Source organism: Carcharodon carcharias, chromosome 4 (assembly GCF_017639515.1).
Source record: "Carcharodon carcharias isolate sCarCar2 chromosome 4, sCarCar2.pri, whole genome shotgun sequence".
NCBI classification, from domain to species: domain Eukaryota; kingdom Metazoa; phylum Chordata; class Chondrichthyes; order Lamniformes; family Lamnidae; genus Carcharodon; species Carcharodon carcharias.
In genome coordinates this window covers 201,674,233-201,694,975 of record NC_054470.1, presented here as the reverse complement: position 1 = coordinate 201,694,975, position 20,743 = coordinate 201,674,233, and the positions used below count along the sequence as shown (strand labels likewise).

The following is a 20,743-nucleotide window of genomic DNA, read 5'->3' as shown; positions in this document are numbered from 1 at the left end:
AGCTCAGATTCCTTTCACTCTCTTCTAGTTGTGAACAAGTGTTTCCTAACCTCATCTGAATGGTCTGGTTCTGATTCCAGACTCACTGGCGAGCAGAAAAAATCCCACAAAAACTTAACAATAACTCTTTGCATCCCTGGGAATATTGGAGGTTATGTCTATTTTTATGTAATAATACTCTCATAATCGACCTCTTGGTGTCCTTGAACCATTCTGATAAACCTGCATTATACCCCTTCCAAGACCATGGTGTGGGGATGAGGGCGATGTCGTGGTAATGTCACTGGACTTGTAATTCAGACACTGGAGCTAATGCTTTGGAGATGTGGTTTCAAATCCCATCGTGGCAACTGGTGAAATTCAAATTCAATAAAATCTGGAATGTAAAACTAGCCCCAGTGATGGTGACCATGAAATTATCATCGATTGTGGTAAAAACCCATCTGGTTCACTAAGGTCCTTTAGGGAAGGAAATCTGCCATCCTTACCTGGTCTGGCCTACATGTGACTCCAGACCCACAGCCATGTGGTTGACTAACTGCCCTCTGAAATGGCTGAGCAAGCCCCTCAGTTCAAGGGCAATTAGGGATGGGCTACAAATGTTGGCCTTGTCAGCGACACCCACATCCCATCAAAGAATAATAAAAACGTGTGGGTGCTCAGAATTTGACACAGTTCTCCAGATTAGGAGATGCTTATACAGCTATTGTCAAACTCCCTCGCTTTTATATTCCAACCCTTGAGAGGAATGTCCAGGCAAAGAGGAGGAGGCGGGTTGAGTGGTGGGGAGGGGTGTGCAGTGTGGGGGTGGGAGTCGAAGGAAAGGTGTGAATGGAGGGGTGGTCCATGCAGAGAAGTGATTTAATCTGGCTGGTTCATTAGGACATTGATCAGCCATCAGTGTCAAAAGCAGATGGGAGAGGCCTTGATGTTCTGCACAGATAGGGAAATATTGTGTGTAGGGATGTGAGCCAGCAGCTGACTGAGATTCTACGTTTCTAAGTTGTTCCCTCATTCTATCTGCAGGAGGAAGCCACTATCTGCTCTTTGATGAAGTTTCTCATCTACTCCACAAGAGTGGTCACGATGTGAACATGCTGGTGCAGATTGGCAACCCTCAAATCAAAGGTAGGTCTATCCCCTCCCTCATCTATTCTCTGTAATTTTATTCATTCACAGGATGTGGGCATCATTGGCTGGGCCACCTCTTCTTCTGAGGGCAGTTAAGGTCAGCCACGTTGCTGTGGGTCTGGAGTCACATGTAGGCCAGACCAGGTAAGGACAGCAGATTTCCTTCCCTAAAGGACATTAGTGACCCAGATGGGTTTTTACAACAATTGACAATGGTTTCATGGTCAGCATTAGACTTTTAATGAATTCAAATTTCACTCTCTGTCACATTGGTATTCGAACCCAGGGCTCCAGAGTATTACACTGGGTCTCTGGATCACTAGTTCTGTGACAATATCTACTATGCTGCTGCCCTGATTACAAAGCCCCTTATACTTCAGCAACTATCAGCCAGTCCTGGCCCTTGGCATGTTAAAACTTACACTAAAATAATTTACTATGAGCTTGCAGCAAGCCTTGGCTCCCAGAAAGTTTGCCCTCATTTGCATCTTTATTTTGGGCTAATCTTGTGATCTTTTTCTAATGATTTGGGAACTCTAAAGGCTTTGCTACCTCACTTTCTCTTCTTATTTCTTAGTGAACTCAGTTGCTTATTGTATACTGCCTCTGTTCCTGTGCCAATGATTCCACTCAGATTGGGCTGCCACATGCTGTGTAGTGTAGGCAGGAATGGATGAGCGTTTCCTTGGACTCTTCCCATTTCCTGGTTCACCGCTGTTTGGGTATTCGAGGCCCCTACCCAATGCATTTAGTAGCTTGATTAGGATCTGGATTCTGTATTTGGCTGGATGCCAAAATGCCATCATGTTCAGGAAGGCTGTTGGGAAATGTGATTTGGGGTAAACCGTCAGGGGAACAGCCCATCACAGGGTCAAAGATCAAATTTTTGACGACTTTTCATAGAAGCTTAGGGCAGGATTTTCCAGTCCCACCAAAAGTCAAATTTTCTCTCCAAAGTCTATCACAGAATCACAGTGCAGAAGAGGCCCTTCGGCCCATCAAGTCTGCACCAGCATGTTATGTTCCTGTCTGCGATGGTTCCCACCATAAGCAGGACTGGAAACTCCCAGGTGTAAAATATTTAGAGCACACGAGGAGGCCATTCAACCCATTGAGCCCATGCCAGCTGAAAAGTGTTATCTAACCTAATGCCATTTTCCTGCTCTTGGCTCAGAGCCTTGTAGGTTACAGAACTTTAAATAGCTCTCCGAGTATTCGCTTTTGCAGACAGTGAGGGTTTCTCTCTCTACCATCCTTTCAGGCAGTGAAAGCTACATCACCACTACACCCTGGGTGAACAGTTTCCTCTCAACCTTCCTTGGTTACTGACCTTCTGCTAATAGAAATGGGTCCTTCCTAGTCCCTGTGTCTAGGTACTCATAGGACAGAGTTTTCCGCTTGACGCATGGGGGGAGGTGGGCTCTGCACATGTGTGTAAAATGACGCGCAGTGATGTCAGGCGAGTGTCCCGATGTCACCATGCGCCATGATGATATTTCACTGGGCGGGTGCGCGAAGAAGTTCCATGCGTGCCCGCCATTAGTTAACGGTTCAGTTAAGGTCCTTTACATTGTCAATCGACGGCGATTTTTAGGTGCCTGTGCGATCTTTGGGTTGGCGCATGGGCGCAGCGGTCAGGCGGGTAAGAGACTTTTCTATGAACCTCATCCACAGGCGGGAAAAGAGGGCTCAGTGGGGTCGTCAGTCTGCTTTCTGGAGTATTTCTTGGTGAAAGTATTTCAAACTTGCCTGTGTGATCTGCACTGGTTCAGAATGCATTCCAGCACCTTTTTGTGTACTTTGAACCTTCAGGTCAGCACTCTGCAGTCAGGAATCTTTATCGGGCCTGCAGCTTTCTGGAAACCTCCCCTTAGCCTGGGTATGGGATCTGACATGTCCACTGGAGGCAGCTCCTCTGAGGAGGAAGGAAGGGCTAGAATAGGGAGGAGGCCAGGAGTGCACATTCAGCCTCCAGGGGAGCCACCTTTGGGAGGACAGGCGCAGGCACAAGGGGCGCAGGGCCAACAGGAAGTCCAGGGTGGAAGGGGCCGCAGAAGATGCCACTATCCTGCTGCCAGGGTTTACAGGCGGTGAAGCAGCTGTCTCAATATGTCTGAGGTGCACCACAAGGGCTGTGGTGGAGAGAACCATCGGTCTTCTCAAGATGAGCTTCTGATGCCTGGACTGCTCAGGGGGCGCACTCCAGTACCCCCCCAGATCGTGTCTCGGTGATAGTGGTTGCATGCTGCACTCTGCACAATCTTGTGCTGGAAAGGGAGGTGACGCTGCGGACGATGAAGATGTAGACGCAGTGGCTGCGGCTGCACATGATGAGTCCAGCAGTGAGTCCGAGGATGAGCACGCACAGGGAAATGATGAGGGGCTAAACACTGACCCGGACTACACCAAGGAGCCAGGAACACCCAGAAGGCTTTAATCCAGAACCTTCAGCTAGCACAACGCAAATGGATCAGCAGGACCAGCCTTGCCTGGTGCATCCATACTCAACAGCTAAGTGCAAAATCTGCCAGGTCACCAGCAGAAACTAAGGGCCTTGGACATAAACCTCAATGCCCAAAAAAACACTCATGACGTTTTTCTTAAACATACACAGGCAGAACAAACCAGCCACCCTCAGCCCTGGTCACGTTTCTGAATCTTAATTTTCAAATCAGGTGTTCTCATCATTGCAAAACAACACTGCAAGCAAGCAAAAATAAATTCTAAGTCCCTAATCTGGGGCTGACACAAAAGCACCAGTGAGAGACCTGTTGTGTGCCGAAGGTGCCTTACGATTCCGTTTCCAGGTGTTACATCTTGGTGCTGCCCCCTCGCTGAGAGTGGTATCTGAGACAGCTGCTGACTGCTGTCCTGTTGGCCTCGATGACCTTAGCAGACGTCCTCTGGCCCGTGGAGCCTGTGCTGGCCCCGCCTGGGAGGGAGCTGCCAGTTCCACAGCTGGCATCTCCCCAGTCACCACAGCCTCACCGGATGATACGGTCACTGTGTGAGGGGCGGAGGAGCTGGTGCCCTCATCCATAGCGCCCTGAGAGGAGCCCACAGATACGACAGGCAGCTGCTGCACCGACGTGAGGTCGCTTCCAACCTCCCTGCTCACCGTCGATGGATGGACAACGAGCTGGGAAGCTTGAAGCCCAGACCATCTCCCACACTGGCACTGACCAGCTGAGTTCAATGCCACTGTGAGGGCTTGCAGGTCCGAGCGCAACCCCAGGAGGATTGTTCTCCTGGAAGAGCCTCTCCCCAAGAGTCGCCACTCTCTCCATGGAGGAAGCCTGATGTTCAGCCATGAGGCTCATTGCATCACTGACGCTCTGCGTAGACTCCTCCAGAATGGACACCAAGCCAAGCATAGCCTCATGTATCTCCTCCAGATGCTCCTGCACACTCGGCTGCATTTCCTGTGCTTGCTGAGTCGCGGACGACTCCAGAGGCACATCGTCAGGCACCGACTGAGCATGTGCCTGGTCCCCTGCAGTCCTCTGACTGCTGGCGCCATGGGCACTCTCTGTCTCTGCCAGCTCCTCCAGCGAATGTGAAGTGCCCTCACTGCTGTGCCTCGGGTCACTAACCAATGTTGCAGTGCCCACTGAGGTGCTGGTATCTGCGCTGTTGCCTGCCTCACAGAAATGGTGTGACACTGGTGACACTTGAGGACCCTCAGGTGTAAGAGGGGGCATCTGCTGCTCCTCCTCCTGGCCAGGCTCTGATGATGCTGAAATGAACAACAAGGACAGTGGATCAGTTAGTGTGCACACAGTGACACACTTGATCCCTTTCCCCCTGGCTCATTATGCGCTCAGAACCAATGGACATGAACATTGGTGGGATGGTAAATAGTGAGGAGGAGAGCCTTACATTAGGAGGATATAGACGGGCTGGTCAGATGGGCTGATGAGTGCCAAATGGAAATTAATGTGGATAATTGTGAGGGGAAGCCCTTGGGCGGGACAAACAAGACACGGGAACACACAAGGAACGCTAGGGCCGTGGGAAGTAATGAGGATCAGAGGGACCTTGACTGGTCCTTTAAGGTAATGGGACAGGTACATTAGGTGTTTAGGAAGGTAAATGCCATACTTGCCTTTGTTGGCCAAGGAATAGGATATTGGAGCAGGGAGGTAATGTTCCAACTGCAGAAAATCCTGCCTAGGCTGTGTGCAGTTCTGAAATGCGCTTTATGGGAGGGATGTGATTGCAGTGGAGAGAGTGCAGAGGTGTTTACCAGGATGTTGGCTGGCCTGGAGAGTTTGACTTATGAGGAGAGATTGGATAGACTGGGGTTATTTCCCCTGGAGCAGAGGAGATTGAGGGGGGACATGATTGAGGTTTATGCAATTATGAGGGGCATAGATAGGGTGGACAGAAAGGAACTTTTCCCCTTGGCGGAGGGATGAGTAACCTGGTGGGATTGATTTAAGGTAAGGGGCAGGAGGCTGATGGGTGAGGCGATGAGGAACTCTTGCACACAGTAATGTGGGGGGCACAGCCTGAAAGGGTGGTGGATGCAGAAACCCTCCTAACATGTCATAAGTATTTGGATGTGTCGTTGCAATGCCCTGGTATACAAGGCCTTGGGGATAGTGCTGGGAAATGGGATAAGGCGACTTTGGAAGGTGCTGGACACGCGCATCTTCAAAGGGCTGAGGGACCTTTGTCTATGACCCACACATCTGACTCCACCACAGAATCACACAGTGCAGAAGAGGCCCTTCAGCCCATTGAGTCTGCACCAACACGTGAGAAACACCTGACCTACCTACCTAATCCCATTTACCAGCACTTGGCCCATAGCCTTGAATGTTATGATGTGCCAAGTGCTCATCCAGGTACTTTTTAAAGGATGTGAGGCAACCCGCCTCCACCACCCTCCCAGGCAGCGCCTTCCAGACCGTCACCACCCTCTGGGTAAAAAAGATTTTCCTCACATCCCCCTAAACCTCCTGCCCCTCACCTTGAACTTATGCCCCCTTGTGACTGACCCTTCAACTAAGGGGAACAGCTGCTCCCTATCCACCCTGTCCATGCCCCTCATAATCTTGTACACCTCGATCAGGTCACCCCTCAGTCTTCTCTGCTCCAATGAAAACAACCCAAGTCTATCCAACCTCTCTTCAAAACTTAAATGTTTCATCCCAGGCAACATCCTGGTGAATCTCCTCTGCTCTCCCTCCAGTGCAATCACATCCTTCCTATAATGTGGTGACCAGAACTGCACACAGTACTCCAGCTGTGGCCTCACCAAGGTTCTATACAACTCCAACATGACCTCCCTACTTTTGTAATCTATGCCTCGATTGATAAAGGCAAGTGTCCCATATGCTTTTTTCACCACCCCACTAACATGCCCCTCCGCCTTCAGAGATCTATGGACACACACGCCAAGGTCCCTTTGTTCCTCAGAACTTCCTAGTGTCATGCCATTCATTGAATACTTCCTTGTCAAATTACACCTTCCAAAGTGTATCACCTCACACTTTTCAGGGTTAAATTCCATCTGCCACTTATCTGCCTATTTGACCATCCCGTCTATATCTTCCTGTAGCCCAAGACACTCAACCTCACTGTTAACCACCCGGCCAATCTTTGTGTCATCCGCAAACTTACTAATCCTATCCCCCACATAGTCATCTATGTCGTTTATATAAATGACGAATAATAGGGGACCCAGCACAGATCCCTGTGGTACGCCACTGGACACTGGCTTCCAGTCACTAAAGCATCCTTCTGTCATCACCCTCTGCCTCCTACAACTAAGCCAATTTTGAATCCACCTTATCAATTTACCCTGTATCCCATGTGCATTTGCTTTCTTTATAAGTCTCCCATGTGGGACCTTGTCAAAGGCTTTGCTGAAATCCATATAAACTACATCAACTGCACTACCCTCATCTACACACCTGGTCATCTCCTCAAAACATTCAATCACATTTGTTAGGCATGACCTCCCTCTGACAAAGCCATGCTGACTATCCCTGATCAATTGCCTCTCCAAGTGGAGATAGATACTCTCCTTCATAATTCTCTCCAGTAGTTTCTCTACCACTGACGTGAGACTCACTGGCCTGTAGTTCCCTTGCTTATCTCTACAACCCTTCTTAAATAGCGGAACCACATTAGCTGTTCTCCAGTCCTCTGACACCTCCCCTGTTGCCAGAGAGGAATTAAAAATTTGGGTCAGAGCCCCTGCAATCTCCTCCCTTGCCTCCCTTAGCAGTCTGGGACACAAATCATCTGGAAATTTGTCCACTTTTAAGCCTGCCAACACCTCCAATACCTTGTCACTCCCTGTATCAATTTGCTTAAGAACCTCGCAGTCTCTCTCCCTGAGTTCGATACCTTCATCCTCATTCTCTTGGATGAAGATGGACGTGAAGTATTCATTCAACACTCTAGCGATGTCGTCTGGCTCCACCCATAGATTGCCCCCTTGGTCCCTTATGGGCCCTACTCTTTCCCTGGTTATCCTCTTCCCATTGATATACTTTTAGAATATCTTAGGATCTTCCCTACTTTTACCAGCCAGAGCTTTCTTATATCCCCTCTTTGCTCTCCTAATTGCTTTCTTAAGCTCCACCCTGCACTTTCTGTACTCCACTAATGCCTCCACTGATTTGCTTCCCTTGTACCTGCTAAAAGCCTCTCTTTTCCTTCTCATCGTATCCTGAATATCTCTGGTCATCCATGATTCTCTGGGCTTGTTACTCCTTCCTATCATCCTAGAGGGAACATGTTGAGCCTGTACCCTCCCCTTTTCCTTTTTGAATGTCCCCAACTGCTCCTCTGTAGATTTCCCCACAAGTAACTGTTCCCAGTCTAACTTGGCCAGATCCTGCCTTATTTTACTAAAATCCACTCTCCCCCAACCTAAACATTTTTTTACAATTTGTTGATTTCTTTGTCCATAACAAACTTAAACTGTACCATGTTGTGGTCACTATCACTAAAATGCTCCCCCACCACCAGCTCAGTCACCTGTCCGGCTTCATTCCCCAGAATTAGGTCCAGCACTGCGCTGTCCCTTGTTGGACCCTCTACATATTAACCTAAAAAGCTCTCCTGTTCACATTTCAAGAAATCCACTCCATCCAAGCCCGTAACACTATGTCTATCCCAATTAATGTTGGGAAAGTTGAAATCACCTAATATAATTACCCTATTGTTATTGTTTTTACACACCTCTGTAAATTGTGCACATATTTGCTCCTCAATTTCCTGCTGACTATCTGGGGGTCTATAATAAACACCTAACAATGTGCCCCTTTTTTATTCCCAAGTTCTACCCACAAAGCTTTATTTGATGCCCCCTCCAAGATATCATCTCCCCTTACTGCAGTAACTGACTCCTTAACTAATAATGCAATGCCTCCTCCTCTTTTACCCCCTCCCCTGTCTCACCTGAAGATTCTATATCCTGGAATATTGAGCTGCCAATCCTGCCCTTCCCTTAACCACGTCTCAGTAATGGCTACTATATCACAATTCCACGTGTCAATCCTCACCCTTAACTCATCCGTTTTACCTGTAATACTCCTGGCATTAAAGTAGAGGCCATCCAGCCTTGCCTTACTCCCCTTGAAACTTTAATGCAGCTGTACTCCCTCTGACTTGACTGTTTTACCGTATTATGATGTGCCCCTATTCTGCTAACATTCTGTGTCCCCTCCCCCTGCTGAATTAGTTTAAACTCCTCCAAACAGCACTAGCAAACCCGCCCGCAAAGATGTTAGTCCTGCTCTGGTTCAGATGTAGACCATCCCGCTTGTTCAGGTCCCACCTTCCCCTGAACCGGTCCCAGTGATCCAGGAATCTAAAACCCTCCCTCCTGCACCAACTCTTAAGCCACATATTCATCTGTGCTATTCTCCTATTTCTGAGCTCGCTAGCACGTGGCACTGGGAGTAATCCAAAGATTACAACCCGAGAGGCCTTGCTTTTTAGTCTACTGCCTAACTCCCTGAATTCTTGATGCAAGACCTCATCCCTCTTTCTCCCTATGTCATTGATACCAACATGTACCATGACCTCTGCCTTATCACCCTCCCCCTTCAGGATATCCTGCAGCCGTTCAGTGACATCCCGGACCCTGACACCAGGGAGGCAACACACCATCCTGGAGTTACATTGACGACCACAGTGGTGCCTATCTGTTCCCCTGACTATAGAATCCCCTATTACTATTGCTCTTCCTCCCCTCCTTACAGACAGGCTGCTTGTGGTGCCAGAAGATTGGCTCTGTCCGCACTCCCTGGAGGAACCAGCACCTTCATCAGCCTCCAAAATGGAATACAGATTTGCGAGCAGGACCCCAGGGGACTCCTGAACTACCTGCCTGTTTCTCTTGGACTGCCTGGTGGTCACCCATTCCCTTCCTTCCTCAAGTCCCTTCATGTGCGGTGTGACCACCTCTCTAAACGTGCTGTCCATGATGCTCTCAGACTCGCGGATTCTCCACAGTGTCCCCAGCCACCGTTCCAGCTCTGAAACCCGAGTTTCCAGGAGCTGCAGCTGGACACACTTCCTGCACACATGCTGGTCCCGGGCACCGGAAATGTCCCCGGCTTCCCACATGGAGCACGAGGAGCACACCACGGCTTTGAGCTCTCCTGTCATGACTTATCCTTTTAAATTAAACCTTTTAAATCAAGTACTCTAGGGCCCTTCTTTCCTGATCCTTGTTGCTACAGAATATACAAACTATAAAGCACAAAAAGACCTTAAACTATCAGTGATAAAAGTAGTAAATACTTAGCCGACCTTACCCACTATTTACCAGTCATTTCCCTCCCTTGTAGCCTCTGCTGCTGCAGCAGGGCAAGACCACTCTCTGAAGATTTAAGAAGTTGGATAGCAAAGGAAAAATGCAAAGAGCTTCTCTTCCCCTCTGCACCGAATTCCCACTGTGCACCAGATTGCCAATGCCCACACTCACTCTGGCTGTGTCTCACTCACAATGAGGTCTCTGTCCTGCTCGTGTGCAAGCTCACTGTAGTCTCTCTCTGTCTCTCTCTTACCCTTCTGCACATTGAATTCCATTTAGCACCTTTCTGCCCACCTGACCAGTCCATTAATACCTCCCTGCAGTCTGCAGCTAACCTCCTCACCATCAACATTGCAGTCAGTTTCTCGATCGTCTGCTAATTTCTTAATCACGCCCCCTACATTCAAACATAAATAATTGAAACATGTTACAGACAGCAAGAGTCCCAGTATTGAAGCCCGTTGTGCCCCACTGGAATCAGCCTTCCAGTCACAAAAGGTCCCGTTCAACAAAATCTATTGCTTGCTGCTTCTGAGCCAGTTTTGGCTCCAACTGGTCGCTTCCCTCGGATCCTGAGGCCCCGTCTTGGTGAGTTTTCTTTTCCTCCGCTGGTACTTTAGTTTCACTGCCCTCCACTCATTACTCTGATTTCCAGAGGTAATTCTCTGGCTGAGGAAGAGGCAGAGTTAGACGTGGAAAGGGCTGCCTGAGCTGTGCCAAGTGCCCTCCCCACTGATATCCATCCATCACATCTGAAGTGACCATGGTCGGGCAGATATTGTACTGGGCACTGGTCTTATCTTCCACATTAGGGGTGGTGGCCCCAGGCTTTCTCATTGGCATTGGAGAGGCTGGGCTCAGGAACACCTGTCCCTGCTGTCAGACTTCTGCTGTTAAACAGACTCTGCATTTTTCTGATCACGACAGGCATAAACTATGTTGGGAGAAACAACAGTTACCGAGTTACAGCATGGTCTGCGGACGATGAATACCTGTCCAGCTACAACAAATGGTTCCTGGAGCAGCAAAGCTTGTTCCTTCAGGGGAGGTATGATTGTTATTTATAATATACACAGCAGCTGCTGCTCTCTATAATATACACAGGCGCTGCTATTCTCTAGAATATACACAGCAGCTGCTGCTCTCTATAATATACACAGGCGCTGCTATTCTCTAGAATATACACAGGCGTTGCTATTCTCTACAATATACACAGGGGCTGCTATTCTCTAGAATATACACAGGAGCTGCTGCCCTCTATAATATACACAGGCGCTGCTATTCTCTATGATATACACAGGCGCTGCTATTCTCTATGATATACACAGGCGCTGCTATTCTCTATGATATACACAGGCGCTGCTATTCTCTATGATATACACAGGCGCTGCTATTCTCAATAATATACACAGGGACTGCTATTCTCTATAATATACACACGGGCTGCTTTTCTCTACAATATACACAGGTGCTGCTATTCTCTATGATATACACAGGTGCTGCTATTCTCTATGATATACACAGGTGCTGCTATTCTCTATAATATACACAGGCGCTGCTATTCTCTATAATATACACAGGAGCTGCTATTCTCTATAATATACACAGGCGCTGCTATTCTCTAGAATATACACAGGGACTGCTATTCTCTATGATATACACAGGTGCTGCTATTCTCTATGATATACACAGGTGCTGCTATTCTCTATGATATACACAGGTGCTGCTATTCTCTATAATTTCCACAGGTGCTGCTATTCTCTATAATATACACAGGCGCTGATATTCTCTATAATATACACAGGCGCTGCTATTCTCTATGATACACACAGGGGCTGCTCTTCTCTATAATATACACACGGACTGCTATTCTCTATAATATACACAGGCGCTGCTATTCTCTAGAATATACACAGGCGCTGCTATTCTCTAGAATATACACAGGCGCTGCTATTCTCTAGAATATACACAGGCGCTGCTATTCTCTAGAATATACACAGGCGCTGCTATTCTCTAGAATATACACAGGCGCTGCTATTCTCTAGAATATACACAGGCGCTGCTATTCTCTAGAATATACACAGGCGCAGCTATTCTCTAGAATATACACAGGCGCTGCTATTCTCTAGAATATACACAGGGGCTGCTATACTCTATGATATACACAGGCGCTGCTATTCTCTATAATATACACAGGGTCTGCTATTCTCTATGATATACACAGGCGCTGCTATTCTCTATAATATACACAGGCGCTGCTATTCTCTATAATATACACAGGCGCTGCTATTCTCTATAATATACACAGGGACTGCTATTCTCTATAATATACACAGGCGCTGCTATTCTCTATAATATACATGGCGCTGCTATTCTCTATAATATACACAGGCGCTGCTATTCTCTATAATATACACAGGAGCTGCTATTCTCTAGAACATACACAGGGGCTGCTATTCTCTAGAATATACACAGGAGCTGCTATTCTCTATAATATACACAGGGGCTGCTATTCTCTATAGTATACACAGGGGCTGCTATTCTCTATAGTATACACAGGGGATGCTATTTTCTATGATATACACAGCGGCTGCTATTCTCTATGATATACACAGGCGCTGCTTTTCTCTATAATATACACAGGAGCTGTTATTCTCTGGAATATACACAGGAGCTGCTATTCTCTAGAATATACACAGGGGCTGCTATTCTCTAGAATATACACTGTGACTGCTATTCTCTAGAATATACACTGTGACTGCTATTCTCTAGAATATACACTGTGACTGCTATTCTCTAGAATATACACTGTGACTGCTATTCTCTAGAATATACACTGTGACTGCTATTCTCTAGAATATACACTGTGACTGCTATTCTCTAGAATATACACTGTGACTGCTATTCTCTAGAATATACACTGTGACTGCTATTCTCTAGAATATACACTGTGACTGCTATTCTCTATAACATACACAGGCGCTGCTATTCTCAATAATATACACAGGGACTGCTATTCTCTATAATATACACAGGGGCTGCTATTCTCTATAATATACACACGGGCTGCTTTTCTCTACAATATACACAGGCGCTGCTATTCTCTATGATATACACAGGCGCTGCTATTCTCTATGATATACACAGGCGCTGCTATTCTCTATGATATACACAGGCGCTGCTATTCTCTATAATATACACAGGCGCAGCTATTCTCTATAATATACACAGGCGCTGCTATTCTCTATGATATACACAGGCGCTGCTATTCTCTAGAATATACACAGGCACTGCTATTCTCTATAATATACACAGGGACTGCTATTCTCTATGATATACACAGGGATTGCTATTCTCTATGATATACACAGGGGCTGCTATTCTCTATAATATACACAGGCGCTGCTATTCTCTATAATATACACAGGCGCTGCTATTCTCTATAATATACACAGGGACTGCTATTCTCTATGATATACACAGGCGCTGCTATTCTCTATAATATACACAGGCGCTGCTATTCTCTATAATATACACAGGCGCTGCTATTCTCTATAATATACACAGGCGCTGCTATTCTCTATAATATACACAGGGACTGCTATTCTCTATGATATACACAGGTGCTGCTATTCTCTATGATATACACAGGTGCTGCTATTCTCTATGATATACACAGGTGCTGCTATTCTCTATAATTTCCACAGGGGCTGCTATTCTCTATGATATACACAGGCGCTGCTATTCTCTAGAATATACACAGGGGCTGCTATTCTCTATAATATACACAGGAGATGCTATTCTCTATAGTATACACAGGAGCTGATATTCTCTATAATATACACAGGCGCTGCTATTCTCTATGATACACACAGAGGCTGCTATTCTCTATAATATACACACGGACTGCTATTCTCTATAATATACACAGGCGCTGCTATTCTCTAGAATATACACAGGCGCTGCTATTCTCTAGAATATACACAGGCGCTGCTATTCTCTAGAATATACACAGGCGCTGCTATTCTCTAGAATATACACAGGGGCTTCTATTCTCTAGAATATACACAGGCGCTGCTATTGTCTGGAATATCCACAGGGGCTGCTATTGTCTGGAATATCCACAGGGGCTGCTATTCTCTATATTATACACAGGGACTGCTATTCGCTATGATATACACAGGTGCTGCTATTCTCTATAATATACACAGGCGCTGCTATTCTCTATAATATACACAGGGACTGCTATTCTCTATAATATACACAGGCGCTGCTATTCTCTATAATATACACAGGCGCTGCTATTCTCTAGAATATACACAGGCGCTGCTATTCTCTACAATATACACAGGAGCTGCTATTCTCTATAATATACACAGGCGCTGATATTATCTATAATATACACAGGCGCTGCTATTCTCTATGATACACACAGGGGCTGCTATTCTGTATAATATACACACGGACTGCTATTCTCTATAATATACACAGGCGCTGCTATTCTCTAGAATATACACAGGCGCTGCTATTCTCTAGAATATACACAGGGGCTGCTATACTCTATAATATACACAGGCGCTGCTATTCTCTATAATATACACAGGGGCTGCTATTCTCTATGATATACACAGGCGCTGCTATTCTCTATAATATACACAGGCGCTGCTATTCTCTATAATATACACAGGGACTGCTATTCTCTATAATATACACAGGGGCTGCTATTCTCTATAATATACAAAGCGCTGCTATTCTCTATAAAATACACAGGCGCTGCTATTCTCTATAATATACACAGGAGCTGCTATTCTCTAGAACATACACAGGGGCTGCTATTCTCTAGAATGTACACAGGAGCTGCTATTCTCTATAATATACACAGGGGCTGCTATTCTCTATAGTATACACAGGGGCTGCTATTCTCTATAGTATACACAGGGGATGCTATTCTCTATAATATACACAGCGGCTGCTATTCTCTATAGTATACACTGGCGCTGCTATTCTCTATGATATACACAGGCGCTGCTATTCTCTATAATATACACAGGTGCTGCTATTCTCTATAATATACACAGGAGCTGTTATTCTCTGGAATATACACAGGAGCTGCTATTCTGTAGAATATACACAGGCGCTGCTATTCTCTAGAATATACACAGGCGCTGCTATTGTCTAGAATATACACAGGCGCTGCTATTGTCTAGAATATACACAGGCGCTGCTATTGTCTAGAATATACACAGGCGCTGCTATTCTCTAGAATATACACAGGCGCTGCTATTCTCTAGAATATACACAGGTGCTGCTATACTCTATGATATACCCAGGGGCTGCTATTCTCTAGAATATACACAGGGGCTGCTATTCTCTATGATATACACAGGCGCTGCTATTCTCTAGAATATACACAGGGGCTGCTATTCTCTATGATATACACAGGCGCTGCTATTCTCTATAATATACACAGGCGCTGCCAATTCTCTATAATATACACAGGCGCTGCTATTCTCTATAATATACACAGGCGCTGCTATTCTCTATAATATACACGGGCTGCTATTCTCTATGATATACACAGGGACTGCTATTCTCTATGATATACACAGGCGCTGCTATTCTCTAGAATATACACAGGCGCTGCTATTCTCTATAATATACACAGGCGCTGCTATTCTCTATAATATACACAGGCGCTGCTATTCTCTAGAATATACACAGGCGCTGCTATTCTCTAGAATATACACAGGCGCTGCTATTCTCTAGAATATACACAGGCGCTGCTATTCTCTATAATATACACAGGCGCTGCTATTCTCTAGAATATACACAGGCGCAGCTATTCTCTAGAATATACACAGGCGCTGCTATTCTCTAGAATATACACAGGGGCTGCTATACTCTATGATATACACAGGCGCTGCTATTCTCTATAATATACACAGGGTCTGCTATTCACTATGATATACACAGGCGCTGCTATTCTCTATAATATACACAGGCGCTGCTATTCTCTATGATATACACAGGTGCTGCTATTCTCTATGATATACACAGGTGCTGCTATTCTCTATAATTTCCACAGGGGCTGCTATTCTCTATGATATACACAGGCGCTGCTATTCTCTAGAATATACACAGGGGCTGCTATTCTCTATAATATACACAGGAGATGCTATTCTCTATAGTATACACAGGAGCTGATATTCTCTATAATATACACAGGCGCTGCTATTCTCTATGATACACACAGAGGCTGCTATTCTCTATAATATACACACGGACTGCTATTCTCTATAATATACACAGGCGCTGCTATTCTCTAGAATATACACAGGCGCTGCTATTCTCTAGAATATACACAGGCGCTGCTATTCTCTAGAATATACACAGGCGCTGCTATTCTCTAGAATATACACAGGCGCTGCTATTCTCTAGAATATACACAGGGGCTTCTATTCTCTAGAATATACACAGGCGCTGCTATTGTCTGGAATATCCACAGGGGCTGCTATTGTCTGGAATATCCACAGGGGCTGCTATTCTCTATATTATACACAGGGACTGCTATTCGCTATGATATACACAGGTGCTGCTATTCTCTATAATATACACAGGCGCTGCTATTCTCTATAATATACACAGGGACTGCTATTCTCTATAATATACACAGGCGCTGCTATTCTCTATAGTATACACAGGCGCTGCTATTCTCTAGAATATACACAGGCGCTGCTATTCTCTACAATATACACAGGAGCTGCTATTCTCTATAATATACACAGGCGCTGATATTATCTATAATATACACAGGCGCTGCTATTCTCTATGATACACACAGGGGCTGCTATTCTGTATAATATACACACGGACTGCTATTCTCTATAATATACACAGGCGCTGCTATTCTCTAGAATATACACAGGCGCTGCTATTCTCTAGAATATACACAGGCGCTGCTATTCTCTAGAAGATACACAGGCGCTGCTATTCTCTAGAATATACACAGGGGCTGCTATACTCTATAATATACACAGGCGCTGCTATTCTCTATAATATACACAGGGGCTGCTATTCTCTATGATATACACAGGCGCTGCTATTCTCTATAATATACACAGGCGCTGCTATTCTCTATAATATACACAGGGACTGCTATTCTCTATAATATACACAGGCGCTGCTATTCTCTATAATATACAAAGCGCTGCTATTCTCTATAATATACACAGGCGCTGCTATTCTCTATAATATACACAGGAGCTGCTATTCTCTAGAACATACACAGGGGCTGCTATTCTCTAGAATGTACACAGGAGCTGCTATTCTCTATAATATACACAGGGGCTGCTATTCTCTATAGTATACACAGGGGCTGCTATTCTCTATAGTATACACAGGGGATGCTATTCTCTATAATATACACAGCGGCTGCTATTCTCTATAGTATACACTGGCGCTGCTATTCTCTATGATATACACAGGCGCTGCTATTCTCTATAATATACACAGGTGCTGCTATTCTCTATAATATACACAGGAGCTGTTATTCTCTGGAATATACACAGGAGCTGCTATTCTGTAGAATATACACAGGCGCTGCTATTCTCTAGAATATACACAGGCGCTGCTATTGTCTAGAATATACACAGGCGCTGCTATTGTCTAGAATATACACAGGCGCTGCTATTGTCTAGAATATACACAGGCGCTGCTATTCTCTAGAATATACACAGGCGCTGCTATTCTCTAGAATATACACAGGTGCTGCTATACTCTATGATATACCCAGGCGCTGCTATTCTCTAGAATATACACAGGGGCTGCTATTCTCTATGATATACACAGGCGCTGCTATTCTCTAGAATATACACAGGGGCTGCTATTCTCTATGATATACACAGGCGCTGCTATTCTCTATAATATACACAGGCGCTGCCAATTCTCTATAATATACACAGGCGCTGCTATTCTCTATAATATACACAGGCGCTGCTATTCTCTATAATATACACGGTCTGCTATTCTCTATGATATACACAGGGACTGCTATTCTCTATGATATACACAGGCGCTGCTATTCTCTAGAATATACACAGGCGCTGCTATTCTCTATAATATACACAGGCGCTGCTATTCTCTATAATATACACAGGCGCTGCTATTCTCTATAATATACACAGGCGCTGCTATTCTCTAGAATATACACAGGAGCTGCTATTCTCTAGAACATACACCGGGGCTGCTATTCTCTAGAATATACACAGGAGCTGCTATTCTCTATAATATACACAGGGGCTGCTATTCTCTATAGTATACACAGGGGATGCTATTTTCTATAATATACACAGCGGCTGCTATTCTCTATGATATACACAGGCGCTGCTATTCTCTGTAATATACACAGGTGCTGCTATTCTCTATAATATACACAGGAGCTGTTATTCTCTGGAATATACACAGGAGCTGCTATTCTCTAGAATATACACAGGAGCTGCTATTCTCTAGAATAAACACAGGGGCTGCTATTCTCTAGAATATACACTGTGACTGCTATTCTCTAGAATATACACTGTGACTGCTATTCTCTAGAATATACACTGTGACTGCTATTCTCTAGAATATACACTGTGACTGCTATTCTCTAGAATATACACTGTGACTGCTATTCTCTAGAATATACACTATGACTGCTATTCTCTATAACATACACAGGCGCTGCTATTCTCAATAATATACACAGGGACTGCTATTCTCTATAATATACACAGGGGCTGCTATTCTGTATCATATACACACGGGCTGCTTTTCTCTACAATATACACAGGCGCTGCTATTCTCTAGAATATACACAGGCGCTGCTATTCTCTAGAATATACACAGGCGCTGCTATTCTCTAGAATATACACAGGCGCTGCTATTCTCTAGAATATACACAGGCGCAGCTATTCTCTAGAATATACACAGGCGCTGCTATTCTCTAGAATATACACAGGGGCTGCTATACTCTATGATATACACAGGCGCTGCTATTCTCTATAATATACACAGGGTCTGCTATTCACTATGATATACACAGGCGCTGCTATTCTCTATAATATACACAGGCGCTGCTATTCTCTATAATATACACAGGCGCTGCTATTCTCTATAATATACACAGGGACTGCTATTCTCTATAATATACACAGGCGCTGCTATTCTCTATAATATACATGGCGCTGCTATTCTCTATAATATACACAGGCGCTGCTATTCTCTATAATATACACAGGAGCTGCTATTCTCTAGAACATACACAGGGGCTGCTATTCTCTAGAATATACACAGGAGCTGCTATTCTCTATAATATACACAGGGGCTGCTATTCTCTATAGTATACACAGGGGATGCTATTTTCTATGATATACACAGGGACTGCTATTCTCTATGACATACACAGGCGCTGCTATTCTCTATAATATACACAGGCGCTGCTATTCTCTATAATATACACAGGCGCTGCTATTCTCTATAATATACACAGGCGCTGCTATTCTCTATAATATACACAGGGACTGCTATTCTCTATGATATACACAGGTGCTGCTATTCTCTATGATATACACAGGTGCTGCTATTCTCTATGATATACACAGGTGCTGCTATTCTCTATAATTTCCACAGGGGCTGCTATTCTCTATGATATACACAGGCGCTGCTATTCTCTAGAATATACACAGGGGCTGCTATTCTCTATAATATACACAGGAGATGCTATTCTCTATAGTATACACAGGAGCTGATATTCTCTATAATATACACAGGCGCTGCTATTCTCTATGATACACACAAGGGCTGCTATTCTCTATAATATACACACGGACTGCTATTCTCTATAATATACACAGGCGCTGCTATTCTCTAGAATATACACAGGCGCTGCTATTCTCTAGAATATACACAGGCGCTGCTATTCTCTAGAATATACACAGGCGCTGCTATTCTCTAGAATATACACAGGCGCTGCTATTCTCTAGAATATACACAGGCGCTGCTATTCTCTAGAATATACACAGGCGCTGCTATTCTCTAGAATATACACAGGCGCTGCTATTCTCTAGAATATACACAGGCGCTGCTATTCTCTAGAATATACACAGGCGCTGCTATTCTCTAGAATATACACAGGCGCTGCTATTCTCTAGAATATACACAGGCGCTGCTATTCTCTAGAATATACACAGGCGCTGCTATTCTCTAGAATATACACAGGCGCTGCTATTCTCTAGAATATACACAGGCGCTGCTATTCTCTAGAATATACACAGGGGCTGCTATTCTCTAGAATATACACAGGCGCTGCTATTCTCTAGAATATACACAGGCGCAGCTATTCTCTAGAATATACACAGGCGCTGCTATTCTCTAGAATATACACAGGCGCTGCTATTCTCTAGAATATACACAGGCGCTGCTATTCTCTAGAATATACACAGGCGCTGCTATTCTCTAGAATATACACAGGCGCTGCTATTCTCTAGAATATACACAGGCGCTGCTATTCTCTAGAATATACACAGGCGCTGCTATTCTCTAGAATATACACAGGCGCTGCTATTCTCTAGAATATACACAGGCGCTGCTATTCTCTAGAATATACACAGGCGCTGCTATTCTCTAGAATATACACAGGCGCTGCTATTCTCTAGAATATACACAGGCGCTGCTATTCTCTAGAATATACACAGGCGCTGCTATTCTCTAGAATATACACAGGCGCTGCTATTCTCTAGAATATACACAGGCGCTGCTATTCTCTAGAATATACACAGGCGCTGCTATTCTCTA

The 20,743-nt window shown here is 44.9% G+C and overlaps 1 protein-coding gene across 1 annotated transcript in view; it reads left to right on the top strand.

Moving 5' to 3' along the window:
• Window positions 1-20,743, top strand: part of LOC121276834 (UDP-glucuronosyltransferase 3A1-like) — an 88,833-nt gene that overhangs the window by 17,693 nt on the left and 50,397 nt on the right. Inside the window, exons 3-4 of the mRNA XM_041185378.1 lie at window positions 1,027-1,128; window positions 10,841-10,961. Of these exons, the coding sequence (XP_041041312.1) occupies window positions 1,027-1,128; window positions 10,841-10,961 (223 nt within the window). The remainder of the gene's footprint in view (window positions 1-1,026; window positions 1,129-10,840; window positions 10,962-20,743) is intronic.